The sequence below is a fragment of the Anolis sagrei genome, chromosome 1, assembly GCF_037176765.1.
Source record: "Anolis sagrei isolate rAnoSag1 chromosome 1, rAnoSag1.mat, whole genome shotgun sequence".
Taxonomy (NCBI): Eukaryota; Metazoa; Chordata; class Lepidosauria; order Squamata; family Dactyloidae; genus Anolis; species Anolis sagrei.
This window is the reverse complement of record NC_090021.1, coordinates 61,238,795-61,257,202: the sequence shown is the minus strand read 5'-3', so window position 1 is coordinate 61,257,202 and position 18,408 is coordinate 61,238,795. Positions and strand designations below refer to the sequence as shown.

The window sequence follows — 18,408 nt, the reverse complement described above, 5'->3', positions numbered from 1 at the left end:
TAAAATCTTTATAGGATTGCTGTTGATCACATTCTAAATTTATGTGTTATCATTGTCATAGATACTTTGCAACAAATGGCTGTGGTACCAACAGTGAGCAGCACACTTACTTCCATGCTCAATTATGACTCAGTCACACAACAAACACATTTCCTTATGCTTGCAATATTTTTCAGAAAAAAAGAAGGCTTATATGGGAAGGGAACGGTAACTGATGGGCCTTAGTAAAATGCAAATAAGCTGATCACTTTTAGCATTAGAATAGTATAAATGGGTAATAGAATAGTAAACTCTTGTTTTATTCTAATGGAACCTTCAAATATAGAAGTACATCAGAGATATTATCCATAATTTATCTTTAATGCAGCTATCTAGTGTTCTTTGGAACAACAGCAGTTCAAGGTTTTATGCATTAACCAGCTGTAATCTTCACAAGTGGGAAGTCGATGAAACTGCAGAACGGCAGGTTCTCAGCTGGGATGTAAATAGACTACTTAAAGAAAGTATCATGGAATCAATATGGGTAAGTGGTAGTACATATGGAATACACGTAACACTAAATGTTTGTCTTATTTGTGGTACTTTAATATCTCTTATTTCAACAGGGATCTGAAAGCAACTATGGAGAAATTAAGGGAGAGGTCAATGTTCAGTATCTGGATTTACAGCAAAATCGGTAAGCTCTGTACTTTTCCCATTCCCTGGCCCTGTTGTTTACAGCTTGGCCATGTTTGTATTAACTATCACCATTGACGGATGTGTGCAGTTTTTATTCTGAGTTTTATGTTGTGATTACATGCTTATATGTTTTATTCAATTGTGTTGTATATGTCTCGTTTTAGGCATCTTGTGCCTTGTGTAAACTGCCCCGAGTTCCTTCAGGGAGATGGCGACAGGATACAAGAATAAAGTTGTTATTGTTATTGTTGTTGTTGTTGTTGTTGTTGTTGTTGTTTAAAATACTAGGCAAGAGTAGGCATTCTGACACCATTCCAATATCTTGGATTTGTAATTCCGAGAACCTCCGAGCATTGTTTACTGGAATTTACAAAAACTGTAATCCAGAATATTGAATGCACTAAAGTGTGCACTTGTGTATTTTCACAGTGGGTGGATTACTGGTGTAGGTGGTAGTAAAAAGCCTGGATTTTTCCATCTGTAGCTAGATCATTTCTGCTTGAATTGGAAGGCATGAACAATGCTGTATCTCTGAATTTAGTATATTTCTTTTAAACCTGCCAGATTTAGCTAACCTTTTGGATATATGAGGCTATCACTTCTGTCATTCTCAGCCAGTATAGTGAACATGACTTGCAGTTTAATCACATTTTGAGGGTATGAGTTCGGGGAAAGCTGTACTAAAGATTTAGTGTTATGGGTATGATAGTGTTGTAGGCAGATTACTGAGCATTTAGGAGAAACAGTGGAAAAGTAGCTAAAAGTATAAATACAACGAGATTCATAAAGTAAAGCAATGGTCAGCAATTTCATAGTATGCTCATCTCCCTCTTTAAATCCATGGCAACACAAATAGAATTGATAATATCAATTTTTAAAGTTCTTACTAATTTGTGGATTTAACAGCTTAGAAAGTTGTCAATTTCTGTAATTTAATCAGGGATCTTTTGTTAAATTCCTCTCTCCCAGCCAAAAAGCAATAACAACATTGGAAATTTATACATACATTTATATTAATTAGCCGATGAAATATTCTTTTAAAAAGTGCTACATAGTTGCAATATTGCTTCATGCCACAGCTAAACACATTGCTTGTTGTAAAGAAGGATTAAATCCTTAGTCTGCATTTCCTGAGTGGAGTCAGCCAATCTCTGGCCTTGGAATGCTGAGAAGGGGGGCCTGAGGGGGGAAAAAGAATATAAAAGGGGGAAGCTTGACTGTTAAACTGTCACGTGATGGGGACAGTTAGCAGTATAAGGACCAGGAACAAAAAGGAATGGTTATGGTCATAAACAAAAGATTCCACCTCAACATTACACTTTTTTAAAAAAGTATGTAATAGATTTCCTTGGAGGTGCTGGACATCTATCTTTGGAAGCATTTAAATAGTTTGGCGGGACTTATTTCAGAAGCGCTTCAGCTGTATATTTCTGCATGGCAGGGGGTTGGACTAGATGGTCGCTGTGGGCCCTTTCCACTCTTAATATGCTTTGATTCAATAAATAGAGGACTTAAAGTAAAGTGTGGTTATGTCAGTGATGTTTCTTATGCAGAATAAATTAAGTGCTCCTTTGAGAATAGAGGTGATGATTGATCTTTCTGAACATTTGAAAGAATATTAAAAAGGCTAAAGCATGTGATAGTTGTGGGATGAAGATAGAGATTAGTTTGGTTTAGGACAATTAGGATAAACTAGGATTATGAGAGAATAGGGAAGAATGAACTAGTGGGATGCATTAGGGGTTTATGAGCAGTTAGGGTGCATCTACACCAGTGAATCCCAAACACTGGTCTTCCAGGGTCTTTTGGACTTCATCTCCCAGCATCCCTATTCACTGATCAAGGCAGTTCAGGCTTCAAGGAACTGAGGTCCAAAACACTTGGAGTACTACAGTTTGGGAACCCCCAATCTACACTGTAGAATTAATGCAGTTTCACACCATGTTAACTTCCATGGCCCAATGCTGTGGAGTCATGGGAGCTGAACCCTTGTTTTGCTACTTGTGTTTTTAATAGACTTGTAAGTTCATTGTCTGTTTAACTCTTATATCCCTAAATGAATAGTGATGGCTTGGTGATTTTGGCTGCTGCCTGGCATCTTGGTGATAATCCATGCCTCATCTATTATGCTTTGGTAACACTGGAAGATAATGGTTCTCCCACATCTGATAATGTTGTTGTAGAGGTCACCCAATACAACCCACCTTTTCAGGTAACTGGCATTTCTTCTGTTTACTTTTAGTTCTTGAACTTACGAATATTATTTAGGACAACATGGTGTTGATAGTACATTGGTCATCAGTGATAGTAAGAGTTTGTTTGAAATATTTGAATATACATAGTGAAACAAGCATTATAGGATTCCTTTTTGGTGGAGGAAATAATTTCCTCCACCAAAAACATTATTTTCCTCTCTTGTTTTTTTCCTTTCTAATATTGCTTTAAAATCTGTGCAATTAATTTATGATCAAAGTTGCCTTTACAAGCCTCAGTCTTTTGGGGCAGAAGGTGTAGTATGCAAAAGTACATGAAATTAGTAGTAGTTGTTGACTTTTTGTGTGTCAAAGGTGTCTTTCCTGCTTTTTAATTCTTTTTTTTATTTAAAAAGTAGGAATCTTGAATTGAAACAGCTGGAAAAAACCCAAGAAATCAAAGTGTGTTTGGGGAGAGGCACAGTGTGTTTGGGAGAGAGGCATCTTTGTGTGTCTTACTATCAGATGTTGTCCATTTTTAATATTTCAGGCTGAAGAACCGGAGGGTCATTTAGTGGTCCCAGATTTCTCCAGTCAAGCTGCTTGTCTTTACACAGAAGAAGCTGTATTTGCTTGTTCAACTGGGACAGGAAGACCTTCCTTACCCCAGGAAAAAATTACTTTTAGTTCGCAAGGTACAAACTCCAGTGAATCCAAATTGCTTATTTTACAGATGCTCAGTAAGCCAAGGAAGGTGCTTTCGGACCTTCCCAGAAAAAAAAAAAGGCTCTAGCTATTCCAATTCCTTTTTCCATTGGCTAAATAAATGACTTAGCAATGAGGTGGCTGATAATAAAATGTAAGAACAATGCCAGTTATGTTTTGGAATACAGTCATCATGTATAGGGACTTGTTTTTTAAGCTTCAGATGGCATCACTTTCACTTCATATGTGTGTATTGCACCAAATTACTGCCTGTTGTAAGGCCGCCTTGAGTCCCCTCCAGGGTGAGAAGGGTGGGGTATAAATATGGTAAATAAATAAATATGTCTGAAAACCAGTTTTTAACAGTGTGGGTGTTAATATTAAACTATTTCATCCTCATAAATGACAATGTGTAACTTCCAACATTTTGTCCAGTAATTAGGCATCCCAGAATGTTTGAGTAAATTGTTATCTATGAAAATGCATGTGGTATTTATTTATTTTTAAAAAGAGAGGAATTTTGGGTTCTGTGCAAAGAAAAACACTTTTCCAGATAATTGGGATTATTGTGAATGTTTGCTGTTTTCGATGCCAAAAAATTACAATTTTGGAGTCATAAAATCTTGTATATGAAATAGTTATTTTGTAAACAAAACCATGTGGCATTGGTGAATGGTGGTAATGTTGGATTTCATTTATGTTTTTTCAGGTGATAGAATCTTAGGAGCAGGTTCTTGTGCTGGACTTCCCATTTTCTTTGCTAGAAAAAGTGGTCTTTTAGCTGTATATTCCAAGGAAACAATTTCTGTGCTTCCAGAAGACATTGAGGATTCTCTAGCCTCCTCTATAGCTGAGCCAAATGATGAGGTAATCATAACAGATTAAAACACTTATGCCTTGTAGTGACTTAGAAATGAGCATAGGTTTTCATGGATTGCACACACTTAATCAGATACACTAATTGTGTTCATTTTAGTTAAGGATATAAAATTTCTGCAGCTAACCTTTCCTCCAGAGTTAGTCTCTTTTGACACAGCAAAGTTGTTTTTTGTGGAAGGGCTATTCCTCCCTTATTTTTTCTTTCTATTGTGTTTTAGAGTATTGCATTTGAACCTTCTTCGAGAATGGATATTGTAGCACCAGAGGATAAGATAAAACTGTTAAAATCTGCTTTCTTGCAGCATTGCAGGTACGAAATAAAATGTAAATGCAGTGTTGAATTGGTTTCATTCCAGGAGACACATTGTCTTAGTATAGCATCACCGATTAACATATTTAGTGAGCTTTCTGTTTGTTGGATAATATGTTAAAGAAATTGTTGTACAGTAAGCATTGATATTTCTATGGTTATAATATGTATGTATGTATACATGTGCTTTTAAGCAGCCTCTCAATTTATAGTAGTCCCATGTACTTCATCAGATTTTCTGAAGCAAGGCGTACTCAGAGGTTTGTCATCGCTTTCCTCTGAAATACATTCTGCAGCATCCTACATTTCTTGGTGGTTCCCCATCTAAGTACTAACCAGGCCTGACCCTGCCTGACTTCCAAGATCAATTGGGATGTTACTGGAGTATACAGATCACATGAAACTTACTATTACTCACATATAAGTATATTTAGTATATATCTGCTTTACATTGTGCAAACTACACATAACCTTCTTAAGTGAGTGATGTACAGCGCAGAATACATGTATGACGAGGGAGATTCTTGTCTACCAAATGCATTTTGGGTTCTTTAATGGTGGGACTACTAGCAGAACATTTACATAGCAATGCTGTGAGAAGTTTTCAGAAACACCTAAAATTTCAGTGATCAGGTTTAACAATGTCATATAGCATTGCCACCAACCCAGTCTCTAAAATGCAACACAAATAAGAGCACTTGTGCTTTTGAGTTCATAGTGCCAAGAAATATTCAGAACCTCATTGTATAATTATACCCCACACCCAAGCGCAAGCAACATGCCTCCACAGCTGCTTAATAATGAGGGGAGAAGTCACCCAGGGCGTGCTTAGTTGTTTGTTCTGTAGAAGAATATAGATAATATATCATTACCCTTGATCTCGCCAATATATGTTAGTTCACTGTCGATCTGGGAGAGTAGTGTCTTTCTTTCCCAGGCATCCCTTCCTGCTCACTCCATAATCCAGGGTGGGAGCACTCTCTGACATTTGGAATGGAGTGGAACGGAACAGGGGTAAATGTATGCTAATGGACTGTTACACATGTCGGATTTTGGCCATGGTTCCCTTTGAAGAGTTGACTCATTTGTATTTTTTCTTTTTATTTGAGGGATGATGTGAAGAATGCACAAGCCATAGTTGCTGAGCTGTTTCCCCAACATATAGATTTAGGCCCATCTTCTGATCTGGATAGTGCTGTGGCTCAACTCAGTGAGGAATTAGTGGATGATTATCCTACATCTGACCCTCGTTGGGCTGAATCAGTACCTGAAGGCAAGGACTGTTGTGTGTAAAATAGCTGTGCTCTGTGTTGTGGGTGGGAATGATTATATGGTGAGGGATCTCTCTCAGAAAAAAAAACCTGTCTTCTCTATACCTTAAGAATGAAAGATGTTTAGAAACTCAGTCACAGGGAGGAGGGAGCAAGCTTGTTTTCTGTTGCCCTGGAGACTAGGATCCGGAATAATGGCTTCAAACTACAGGAAAGGAGATTCTATCTGAACATTAGGAAGAACTTCCGGTCTCTGACAGCTGTTCAGCAGTGGAACTCTCTGCTCCGGAGTGTGGTGGAGGCTCCTTCTTTGGAGGCTTTTAAAGAGAGGCTGGATGGCCATCTGTCGGGGGTGTTTTGAACGAGATTTTCCTGCTTCTTGGCAGAGGGTTGGACTGGATGGTCCACGATGTCTCTTCCAACTCTATGATTCTATGAAAAGCATATATTAAAACATACATATATTAAAATACATAAAATAAACATTCAAACACAATAAACACAGGACAGGATTTTAAAATTCATAGAAATGGAGTGGGTAGGCCTGTTGGAAGAGATAGGTCTTCAGTGGTGTTTCACATTCTGACATGCCATTCAACTGTTGGATCCCTTCTGGCAGGTCATTCCACAGTCCTAGGGCAGCCGATGAAAGGTTCTCTGTGCTACAGTTGGGTTCTGGCTGGTTGGAGTAGTTGCCCTCTAAAGGACCTCAGTTTGTGGGGTGAATTGTATAGGAGAAGGTGATCCTCAAACCATGTAGAACAGACATGAGCAAACTTTGGCCCTCCAGGTGTTTTGGACTTCAATTTCCACAATTCCTAACAGCCTGGAGGGGCAGAAGTCTGCTCGTGCCTGATGTAGAACTTTAAAGGTCAAAACCAACACTTTGTACTTTGCCGGAAACTAATTGACCATCAGTGGAGTGGCTTTAATATGGGAGGGGGGTCGGATTCAGAGGCAGAGTGTAGCCATAGCATTGTGGTTGTTAGTCTGAGTGCAGGATCTAAACTCCTATATTTTAGAAGGGGCATATATGTGTGGTGACAGTTTTTTTTAAAAAAAAAAAACTACAATTGACCTAATTAATACTCTTGTGACATTTTTGTGCAGAAGCAGCAGGTTTCACCGGCTCCTCCATCATCCTTCTTCGCCAGTTGGACAACAAGTCACAAGCACATTGTCTCTTCATTGACTTCCTTCGCAAGGTAGGCTCCCAGAGTTCTCAATTAGAGGCATGGGTAATACGCAGTGTAGCACAAGGCCTTTAATTTACTGTTATCTCTCTCCAAGATGGGTCTGTTGGGACGTCTGAATGTTATTCAAATCAGAAATGCACCGATGGCAACTCGGCTATTACTCAGTGAACATTCGGAAAAGTTAGCTGCAGCCATTGCTCTCAAAAACTATCACTACAGATTGCCAGAGGTAGTGAATGCAGCCATACAGCTTGCTTTGGAGAAAAGAGAAAGTGACATTCCGCCAAGTCTAACTCCTGCTGATGTTTTCTTCAGAGAGGTAAAACGAAGTCTTTACAAGCTAAAACACTTCTATATTTTCTATGTGTATACAATTTTGCCCCAGGGTACAAATGCTTAGGATCTATTTTGTCTTTTTCCCTGTTGACATCTGTGCTGCGTTTCTCAAGAGAATATTTAATTTCTTAAGCAGAACATTTAAATTTCCTGATTTCATAAAATCTGAGCCAAATTATTGCTGTATGTCTCAAGAAGAATTTTAAGTGTTGACTTTGCTCTTGTCAATTTTTCAGGTGTCACAAATAGATGCTATTTTTGAATGTTTGCTGGAAAAGGAAAAGCAGATCTTGGAGGATACATCTGTTCAATCTGATGAATGGGCTGAAATAGTGATCTATGTAAATAACATCATGAAGGTATTAAATTTTATTTTAATAATAATGTGAGAGGAAAAGGGCAGTGTTATGAAAGGTGATTTCAGCTCACAAAAAGTACATCATTTACTCTGGTGAGTCCTCCAGTCCGTTGCAGAAAGTTTGAGGATAGTATTGGTGGTTGCAGCAGGGAGGAAGATCCATTTTTGTCAATAAATGTCAGTTCCATTATCTGACAATTCAATTTCACACAGTGACCTAAAAAAAACTATGGCTGTATTTCACCCAGTTAAGTACTTTTGAATCTCATTCGATTTCAGTAGGAAAATTAAGTAGTTCCATACATTCATACTCCAACATACCCCCCCCCCCTCAAATCAGTGGGATATTTTTAAAAAGGGGATATTTCCTGGTCTTTTATTTCATTCACTTCCAAAAAAAACTGCTCTCCCATTTGCCTATTTCCTTCAAAAGTTAGATATTTGAGAACAACTTTTAAATAACTAGTTAAGATTTTTGGTAACTTTGATAAACAAAATTCTATCAACTGTACTTGTGTCTTGGTCTGCATGTTCTTTTTAATGTATACATATTTTTCTTTTTCTATGTTGATTGATATTGTTCTTAATTAATGTTTAATCCAGTGTTTCTGTGTTTTGACAGCAGATATTATTTCATATTAAAATACTTTTAAAATGGAATTGAATTATTTCCTGATTCAAAATTCAATAAGAAATGGAAAATTGGTATATTATGCATTTAACAAAGAGAATCTTGTTATAGCTAGTTATGGTAGTGATAGCAAACAAATAAAACTATTACTACGTTCAGCAAAAGAAACAAAGGAGCAGGATGTACAAAGCAGCTTCAAATTACCATACAGGATAGAATATGTAAATGAAAACTATAATTTTAACCATCTCTTAGTCCATACGTTCAAATGGTGGCAACATTACTTGCAAGGAAAGAGCTGTGGAGAGCTGAGTATGACTTGTGAAAAAACCCCATCATGTTTCTGATAATTTTACAAAAAAATCAGTAATGCCAACAATATCTCAAGTTGTATCTATTCATGGTTATTATCTAGATAGCCAATCCAGCAATTCATGTTCACATGAGTTAACTCCTTCATGGCAGGGGAAAATCAGATTACTTTTTGGGTTGAAATTGTTGACTCCTTTTTTTTCTGTATCATTTTTTCCCCTTCATTGGCAGATAATTTTGTTTCTTTATTTCCTTACCCCTTTTTTACATAATAGGCACCTATTATTCTAGTTCTCTTAATCTTTATCTCAGTCTAGCTATCCCAGGGTTTTAGATTTGACAATTTTTTAAAAAAATGTTATCCTTCAATCATATAGATGCTTTCCTCTAGTTTTGCGATTGCCCTCTTTGATTACAGCCATAGAAGCACTTGTCATTTGAGTTGTACTATTAGATAGCGATGCTGATAAGTAGGCTCCTTCACAAACAACCCACCTTTTGATAAGATTCTGCATTTTCTTTTTCAATGTTCTTTAGGATATGCTACAAGCTGCTCTCCAAGACCGCCAATCCAAAGCATCTTCATATAAAGTAAGAGAACTTCCTGAAACAGAACCAGAATATGTTCCATGGACAGGTGAGAACAGGAAAAAAATACATTTACACCAGAATTTTTTGGTGTTATTTATATCCTACCTAAAGAACAATACTGAATTAGCTTTTGAATTTGTTGCTTGTGCTTTATGTCTCAAACCTCAGTGTTGTGTTTCATAAATATCTGAGAGGCTTTACAGAAGATAGATTTAAGAGTTCATCTTCTATTTTTACATTCTTGTCCTGATTGTCTAGGGTAGAATACCTTCTTCTTGGCAGGCCAGTGATAGGAGAGTGCTGACTTCAGGCTTAAAGGATCTACCCCCTTAAAAAAAACCTAAAACCCCAAAAGAAGCCCATCAAAATTGGTGCAGTATTGTGAATTCAATAATGCTGAATTCTAGAGGTCATTTTGCCCAGACTGAAGATGTATCATAATTCTTCAACTTAAAAACTGATTAATAGTTAATCTAGGTTTTTTCTTGTTTTAGTAATATTGTGTATGAAGACCATTTGTGATCTTACATTTTTTTTAGGTTTTAAATTATATATTGTATTGCTTTTCTTGTTTTCTCCTTTGGGTCTCTTTTTAGAGCGCAAAAGTGGGATAAAAACAACTATTATTTTGGTATTTTGTTGCTGCACTAGTTTAATAATTACCAAATATTTGTTAGTCTATTGTAAATCACACAGAGATCGACCTATTGGTACCTCTGGTTTATGGCATGATGTCATTGGAGCTATTCCAGCACTGATTTTGATAGACGTTTATTAGGATGTTACCATTTTAAATAGGTTGTCGTGTGTTATTTGCTCTAGAACTTATCATACACTACTCATGTATTCAGTGTGATTTAAAAACAAATATAGTTGCTGACAAGTTTCTTCTACATCACAGAAGGATGCAGTTAACAATTTTATTATGATTAACAAAGAAGTTCATAAACATTTTGGCTTCTTCCTTTTTCTGTTACCTAAAATAAACTAAATATACATTGATTTTTAGGGACTGAAGAAACTAGAAGCTTAGTTAATAAAATTCTCTTTGTTAATCACATTGTATTATGCCTACATATACGTACGCATATACATGAATGAATGTGTTTTCTCAGTCACCATGTGAACTCATATGTTTCTTGCTGGAGAGGAAATAGGGAAGAACAGAGGAGGATTTAATATATTTCAGACACAGTACTTTCTCTACCAGTTACAATATTTGTTTCTGTGAACCAGTTTCTTGATTATTATTGCATATCTAGAGTATCTTGGAATCAGTACTTGCATGAAAACGAAATGCAACCAAAATATGTATTGTAGAGGTGATTTTGCAGTAAACAGCACAATTTCTCTCATCATCGTCTGAGTAAATGAATATGTCTTGTTACAACTTCCTAGTGCATGTATACATATGTTGTTACACATAATTTACCTGTATGCAGGCTACATATATCTTGAAAACACCTTTAGCTTAGAATTTTCTGAAATATGAAGTGATTTTCTTGAGCATAAGTTTTGTATAGCATTGGGAAGTATTAACAACCTTGGGGTGTTTCTTTTGCTATCTGTGCCCCTGTTCAGAAGATTTCACCTCACTTTCTGTCTATGTGACGAATGAAATTTAGAAATTGTGGTGATAACGCTTCAATGGAGACACCTTTCCCCCTGATAACTCTTACAGGAGTGAACTTCCCTTCTTTTGGGTAGATTTCCTCTCACCTCCTGTTGTCTCACTCCAGTTTGTAACTAGGAATCGTATGTAAGTCGTATGTTCCTAACTTTTTGTCCTGTGGAACTGTGGCTTGCCAATATAAACTTTTTGCATTTGTATGTCAAATGGCTTTAAATATTTATTTTTCTGGTCTCTTCAAGCATCTGTTGCTGTGCGGACTGCAATAATGCAACAACATGAAATTGTTCTGAAGAAGGTCTATCCTCAGGTTAACAGTAAGCTTCGTAGCACAGTGACAGAACAGCTGGTGGCACTATTAGACTGCTTTCTGGAGGGTTATGTTTCTCAGCTGAAGTCTGTTGACCGGCCTGAGTATCGAGAGCGACACAAGAGTCTTGAAATGGAATACACGCAGAAGAGATCAGAATTATTGTTACCGCTACGTAAGTGATGTTATTATTACATGAAGGTTTGTGTAAGTCTTTAATAATGGATATCTGCCAATGGTCAGCCGGAACAGGTTATATATATGACAGGAAATGGGAAGACAAAGGAATAGGAAAGATACTTTCAAGTTTTACCCCTACATTTTTTGAACGATTTCTTAGTTCTATTTTAGACATTACATTTTTCATTTCAGTTTGAAATTTTAAGCCTAAGATAATGTTTGAATTAGTTTATCTTTGCGGGTGCTTTTGTGATAGCAAGACCGTTTCACTGTGAGATTTTAATTAGTAATATTTATGGATTAGTTGAGATCTTTTCAGAAGAAAATCATTTTAATAGAATATGTGACTAATTTATTGCAGCTCACATGGGATACAAATATCTTTCTCTTGTGTTGTGTTGAATTCCTGTATTTCTTCCTGGTAAAACTATAGATACTGAAAGCCAGAAGTACTAATTCATAAGAAGTGTACTAATTCATTTCGAATGTAGTAGAAGTGTTGTACTTCTACTAACACATGACTTGTGTTTCCATATATTAACTTACTACTTTAGAGGGAAGAACGTGCTAATTTTCTACATTTCTTGGCTCATCTCTCTATTATATCTGTATGGGATATCATGCTGGTGTTGGTGGATACTGGGTAGGATCATTGTTGTAGACCTGGCTTTAATAATCAACAAAATACAAAAAAAGTTTTATAAGGTGAAAGGGGAATGTGAGTCTTTTGGAATGAGTTGAAAGATTCTGTAAGGACAAAAATCTTTTGGGGTTTTATGGAATCAATTCAGATATTTCAGAGAAAGTTTATTAGCAATGCTGTGTGCAGATTATTTTGAAGAAATACCACCACATCTTTGTTTTTCTTCCATGATGTGAGGTTTTTCTACCATACTTACTTTTAATCTGAAATTGAATGAATGATTAAATGTTTCTTATGTATTCTGCAAGAGTCACAAGATAAAAATATTTGACTGTAGGCCTTTTCTTTGTTCCAGTTTCTCTCGGACAGTACCAGTTAGCTGCTACTCTGGCAGAAAAATACCGTGACTTTGATATTTTGATACAGATTTGTGAACAGAGTGATAACCAAGCCAAATTGCAACGTTATATGACCCAGTTTGCTGATCAGGTAATTCTGCTGTTCTCTTAATCAATAGTAGTTTATGGGGAAAACCTTTGGAACTTACTTTTTTAAAAAAGAAATTGCTAACCATTGATGCATAATAGATTTGCAAATGTTAGGCAGGACATCTATCATGTCTAATCTTAATTTCAAATTTCAGTATGCAGTTTAGGTAGACTATCATTCACATAACGTATTTGAAAAGTAGTCCTGCTGCCATCCCAATGTGTTTCTGTTGGTCACACACTGGAAACATGTGTGATGCCATTGCAGGAACCTGGAGAAACAGTGGATGTTGGCATGAGAACAAATACATTGATTTATTTCTCCAGAAAATGTGAGAGAACAACAACAACAATAATAGTAACAATAATAACACTTTATTTGTACCCTGCTACCATCTCCCCAAAGGACTCGGTGCGGCTTACATGAGGCTGAGCCCAAACACACAATACAAGCAATTAAAATAAAACATAAACATATAACATTATCAATAAGACAACATACAATTAAAACTATGGGAAGGCCAAATGTAAAATTAAAATGGACAAACAAGTGATAGTGGCGTTTGTGGAGAGACATATGGGTAGACCTAAAAAATGTAAAGTGCTTTAGAGGGACAAAGTGTTATGGGATCATTAATCCGGGAAGGCACACTGGAACAACCACATCTTCAAGCTCCTCCTGAAAACTGACAGAGTTGGGGCCTGTCTGATGTCCTTAGGGAGTGAGTTCCAGAGTTGAGGGGCCACAATATCAGGAAGGATGATTTGGTGCGGTCTGTTCTTTTTCGTTATCCATTAGTAGTGCATTAGTATATGATTATTTTTTTTGGCTGGTTTCCATTACTGTAGCCACAGAGCATCTCAAAACTGATGTACTTTTTTTAAAAGTGTGTTTTATATTCATAATAACATTCTGAGCAAAGTGTATTTATTACTTTTGCAGTGGAAATGTATAAATGTTTCATTCATATCCGTAACCTAACCCCTCATTTTGCATTATAACCAATATTATGCCAGAAAGTTTCCTAAGCCTCTAGGAACAGGGGCTGCCATGTTTAGGGGAACGTATCAAAGTCTGGAGGTCCTGCTTTACAGAAACTGAAATGCATAAAGCACTATTGCATACTAATACATACTATTTGAAATCTGTATTCAAAATAAAATAAAATATAGTTGCTTAAATTGTGTGCTTATTCTAGATAAATACATCAGAGCCTAAAACTTATTTTCTGGCAATACTAGTGACTCCAATATGCTTCTGCCTGATTGAATTCTGGTATTGCGTCACAAACTGAATGGCGCCCCATCCACCCTGAGGAATTGGAACATTGTGCTGTTTGAAAGGGAAAAGGCCACTAGATTAAATGAAGCAAAATCATAAGAACATTGTTCAGAATTATCATCAGATTCAGTTCTTCATAAATGCTTATTCATCCTCTAGTGAAGCATACCAGAATTGTAAACATATGTATGTGAAATAACTGATAGCATATATACTAAGATTTTCTCTACTAAAATGCTGATGAGAGAAAATATATTTAACATTTTTAGATGATCGTTATTTTTAATTCTGAGAAACCGGTACTTATAAAGATGTGAATTTTAGAATTTTTCAGATTTCCTTTTCCGCTGGTATTTGGAGAAAGGGAAACGAGGAAAGCTGTTATCTCAGCCCCTTGCTCAACATGGTCAGTTGGCCAGTTTCTTACAAGCCCATGAGCATCTCAGTTGGCTGCATGACATCAACAGTAGCGATTTTGAAAAGGTAGGCTTTATAATTTTAACCTAGTTTAACAATGTCATTAATGAAAGTCCCCTAGTGCTCTGCTTTTCCTTGCTCTCTATCTCATACTCAGCTTCAGTTTTGTCAACATGAGTCTCTATACACAAGTACACACCTCCTTTATTGTACAAAACAATCGAGAATATCTGTGTATCTTGTACCTAATTTTGTTATCTGTAAAGTATTGAGTCTTCTGAATGAAGGATACTTGAAGAAATCTGTGAATATATTTGGCATTAACTTGTAAGCTGAGTCCAGAGGCATCCTTCAGGAACAGAAGGGCTATTGCATGAGAAAACATAACTGAAAATCCACTGGCGTGTTTCTTTCAGTCATCGTTTTGTACCATTTCTTGTCCAATATTAAACACAGATTGAGACTCTGCCCTTCTGCATTTGTTTGTCCTCCCCAATGTTGCAAGATATGTATCAACATGCAAACATATGCTTGCATTTCACAAGATGTTCTGTGTAGCCTTCCAAATGCCTTTTCCATGACAGTGTGCAGAATACTTCCACAACCAGAATTTCTTCCATTAGTGTCTCTCTGGAACATAACTTAACTGTACCTAAAGTAAGAAAGAACATGTGTATGAGGCAACCCTTTTATTTGAAACATTGCTATGTATAAGAGATTTATCACCTCTTCCTCTTCCTTCTTTTTCCTCTACTTCCACCTACTCTACTTCTTTTTCTTCTTCCTCCTCCTCCTCCTCCCTCCCCTCATCCTTTCACTGGACTTATTCTATTGAATGTCTACATTGCTAACTCTTTCTTTCAGCCTAGTGAGGATGCACACATTTGATACGTAGTCCGCAGAATGTAAATCTACTTTCTCAGTAGTCTCAGAATTTTAAAAAGATACTTGTGAAACTTTAATTTGATATCCAACTATATGCCATATAATTAGTATTTAAGAATACATTTTCAGAACATTTCAGAAATTTGTAAAAATCTGAAATTTAATTTTTTTAGGCTCACCGAACACTGCAGAATTTAGCTAATACAGAAACTCGCTACTTTGCAAAGAAGAAAACTCTCCTTGGTTTGAGCAAATTATGTGTCCTGGCTTCTGATAGATCAGAAGTGATACTAAATGAAGAAACTGAAGGTAGGCCTTGTTTTCATAATTGGGGAGAAGGAGGAAAGGAGAAAAATTAGCTGTACAAACTGTCATATTCTCCTACAATTACTGAATGTAAATCAATTTTAATATTAGACAAAAACATTACAATAACCCAACATTAAATAATTAGTAATATAATGTAAGCTGTTAATTATAAAAGCCACTTTCAGCATAAGTACACTTGTGTTAAAAAGAAGTTTTACAGAAAATAATACAAGCTATTTTTTTAAATTCCAGGTGCAAAATTGAATTAGCAGAGTTCTTTTGCTATGTATGTAGTTAGTTAATGTCTCAGAATACCTTGTGACAGTTATGTAGATAATTATTTCCATGAATTGTTTTATTTAAAACATACTTATTTGAATAGGACTCCCTGGTGGTGCAGCAGGTTAAACCGCTGAGCTGCTGAACGGGTCAGTGGTTTGAATCTAGGGAGCAGGGTGAGCTCTGCTGTTAGCCTCAGTTTCTGCCATCCTAGCAGGTCAAAAATATACAAATATGAGTAGATCAATAGGTACTGCTTCTGGGGGAAGATAACGGTGCTCCATGCAGTCATGCTGGTTACATGACCTTAGAGGTGTCTGTGGACAACACCGGCTCTTTGGCTTAGAAATGAAGATGAGCACCACCCCCCAGAGTCTGACACGACTAGGCTTAATGTCAGGGGAAACTTTTACCTTTACCTATTTGTATAAGCCAGGTGACCTTGGATAATCAGCTAACAATTGTTTTCTCCAAATAAAACATTGCAATGACCTTTCGGATTTATGCCGAAATTGACTTATTCATGGCAAGTTCAATAATTAGGAAAACAAGTTTTTTTCATAGTCCATGGACCCATTAACTGTAATATAGTATTAAGAGATAATAATGTATGCATTTTTACTGTTTACAGAAATTGCTGAGCAAGAACGCTTTTTGTTGCATCAGGAAACTCTCCCTGAACAGTTGTTGGCTGAGAGAAATTTTAACCTCAATGAAATGCCTGTATTAAGTGCCCCTGAACTGATTGAGGTATGCATTTCTATTTGTTTAAAGAGTATTGTTTTCTCTTAATGTAAATTTCTCAGCTATTTATAATGTTGGGCTGCTGTGAGTTTTCTGGGCTGTATGGCCATGTTCCAGAAGCATTCTCTCCTGACTTCTTGCCCACATCTATGGCAGGCATCCTCAGAGGTTGAGAGGTCTGTTGGAAACAAGGCAAGTGAGATTTATATATCTGTGGAATGTCCAGGGTGGGAGAAAGAATTCTTGTCTGTTTGAGGCAAGTGTAAATGCTGCAGTTTATCACCTTGATTAGCATTGAATAGTCTTGCAGCTTCAAGGCTTGGCTGCTTCCTGCCTGGAGGAATCATTTGTTGGGAGATGATTAGCTGGTCCTGGTTGTTTTTTATCTGGAATTCCCATTTTTGAGTGTTGTTCTTTTTTTACTGTCCTGATTTTAGAGTTTTTTTAAATACTGGTAGCCAGATTTTGTTCATTTTCAATGTTTTTCCTTTTCTGTTGAAATTGTCCACATGCTTGTAGATTTGAATGGTTTCTCTGTGTAGCCTGACACAGTAGTTGTTGGAGTGGTCCAGCATTTCTGTGTTCTCAAATAATATCTTGTGCCCAGTTTGGTTCATCAAGTGCTCAAGCTTGTGGTGTCATCACTTGTTGCTCAATCTTTGGCCCTCCTGATGTTTTGGATTTTAGCTCCAAGAAGCCAATGGCCAGGGATTCTGGAAGTTGAAGTCTGTCACATCTAAAAGGCAAAAGATGAGGAACCAGTAGTATATATTGCTCACATCTCCTCACTATCCTCACTAGAACCCTATGAGATGGAATCATAGAAACTTTGATTAATTTTAAAATAAACTCCGTGATCATTCTATAGATCTAAATGTCTTTGGTTATACTATTTACATCTGTTATAGTGCCAGAGATATGTATTAGAAATAAGATTGTTTCTATATTCATATAAGTATTATATGAATATGGAAACAATATGCCAGAGATATGTATTAGAAATAAGATTGTTTCCATATTCATATAAGTATTAGTAATGTCTCTATTGCATCTGTCATGATTGCAGTGGTCACTGGCTTAAGGAAAATACATTGTGGTTTGAATTGAGAGTGATTGGCCCAAAGACTTTGAGTTCCTTCTCCCAGTGGGACCACAGTTCGAATCCCTTCTAAGTCCCAGCCCTGCGCCCTTATCATGGCCTTAGTCATAGAAAATCAATCCAGAGTAATTCAGTTGCAGGAACAGTGTAATTGAATTCTCCAGAGAATTACACACTCATCAGAAGTGAACAGGTCTAAAATCTCAACTGTTTTGGAAAATAAATAAATAAAACAGTTGTGGCTGATAAGAGCTGGTTATGGTTCTAATGCTGTTTTTGTGTGCCTGCCCTTCCGTGTTATGTTATGTTCTTGGATGAAAATACCTTGAAGACTGTATGTCCATTTGGAAACTGGCCATATTGGCATTCTCTCCATCGCAGTTCATGTTGTTTTCCTTTTTGCTTCTCTTTTACCCCTTACGCCTGCCTCATATCAGTTAATTTAGATCTCTAATAATAAAAGTGTTGTTGTTGTTCATTCGTTCATTCGTCTCCGACTTACCTTCCCCCAAAACAGAAAACCTTAAACTTTCATCAAACCAAGATAGGCAGGAATCCAACCTACTCGAACCCTCAGCAATGCATGTATTCTGTGCTCTTGAGCAACACATCTATGACAGATCTAAATACAAATCAAACCTTGAATCAGACCATCCTCCCCCCACTTCCATATGTGACCCTTG

At 36.6% G+C, this 18,408-nt stretch overlaps 1 protein-coding gene across 1 annotated transcript in view; it reads left to right on the top strand.

The window, feature by feature from the left end:
- The window catches only part of NUP133 (nucleoporin 133), a 40,985-nt gene that overhangs the window by 7,431 nt on the left and 15,146 nt on the right, over positions 1-18,408 (top strand). The window contains exons 7-22 of the mRNA XM_060753808.2: positions 368-523; positions 606-676; positions 2,743-2,890; positions 3,421-3,565; positions 4,285-4,442; positions 4,673-4,764; positions 5,874-6,037; positions 7,146-7,240; positions 7,326-7,550; positions 7,804-7,926; positions 9,406-9,505; positions 11,332-11,574; positions 12,578-12,711; positions 14,317-14,475; positions 15,468-15,603; positions 16,514-16,632. Of these exons, the coding sequence (XP_060609791.2) occupies positions 368-523; positions 606-676; positions 2,743-2,890; positions 3,421-3,565; positions 4,285-4,442; positions 4,673-4,764; positions 5,874-6,037; positions 7,146-7,240; positions 7,326-7,550; positions 7,804-7,926; positions 9,406-9,505; positions 11,332-11,574; positions 12,578-12,711; positions 14,317-14,475; positions 15,468-15,603; positions 16,514-16,632 (2,268 nt within the window). The remainder of the gene's footprint in view (positions 1-367; positions 524-605; positions 677-2,742; positions 2,891-3,420; positions 3,566-4,284; positions 4,443-4,672; positions 4,765-5,873; positions 6,038-7,145; positions 7,241-7,325; positions 7,551-7,803; positions 7,927-9,405; positions 9,506-11,331; positions 11,575-12,577; positions 12,712-14,316; positions 14,476-15,467; positions 15,604-16,513; positions 16,633-18,408) is intronic.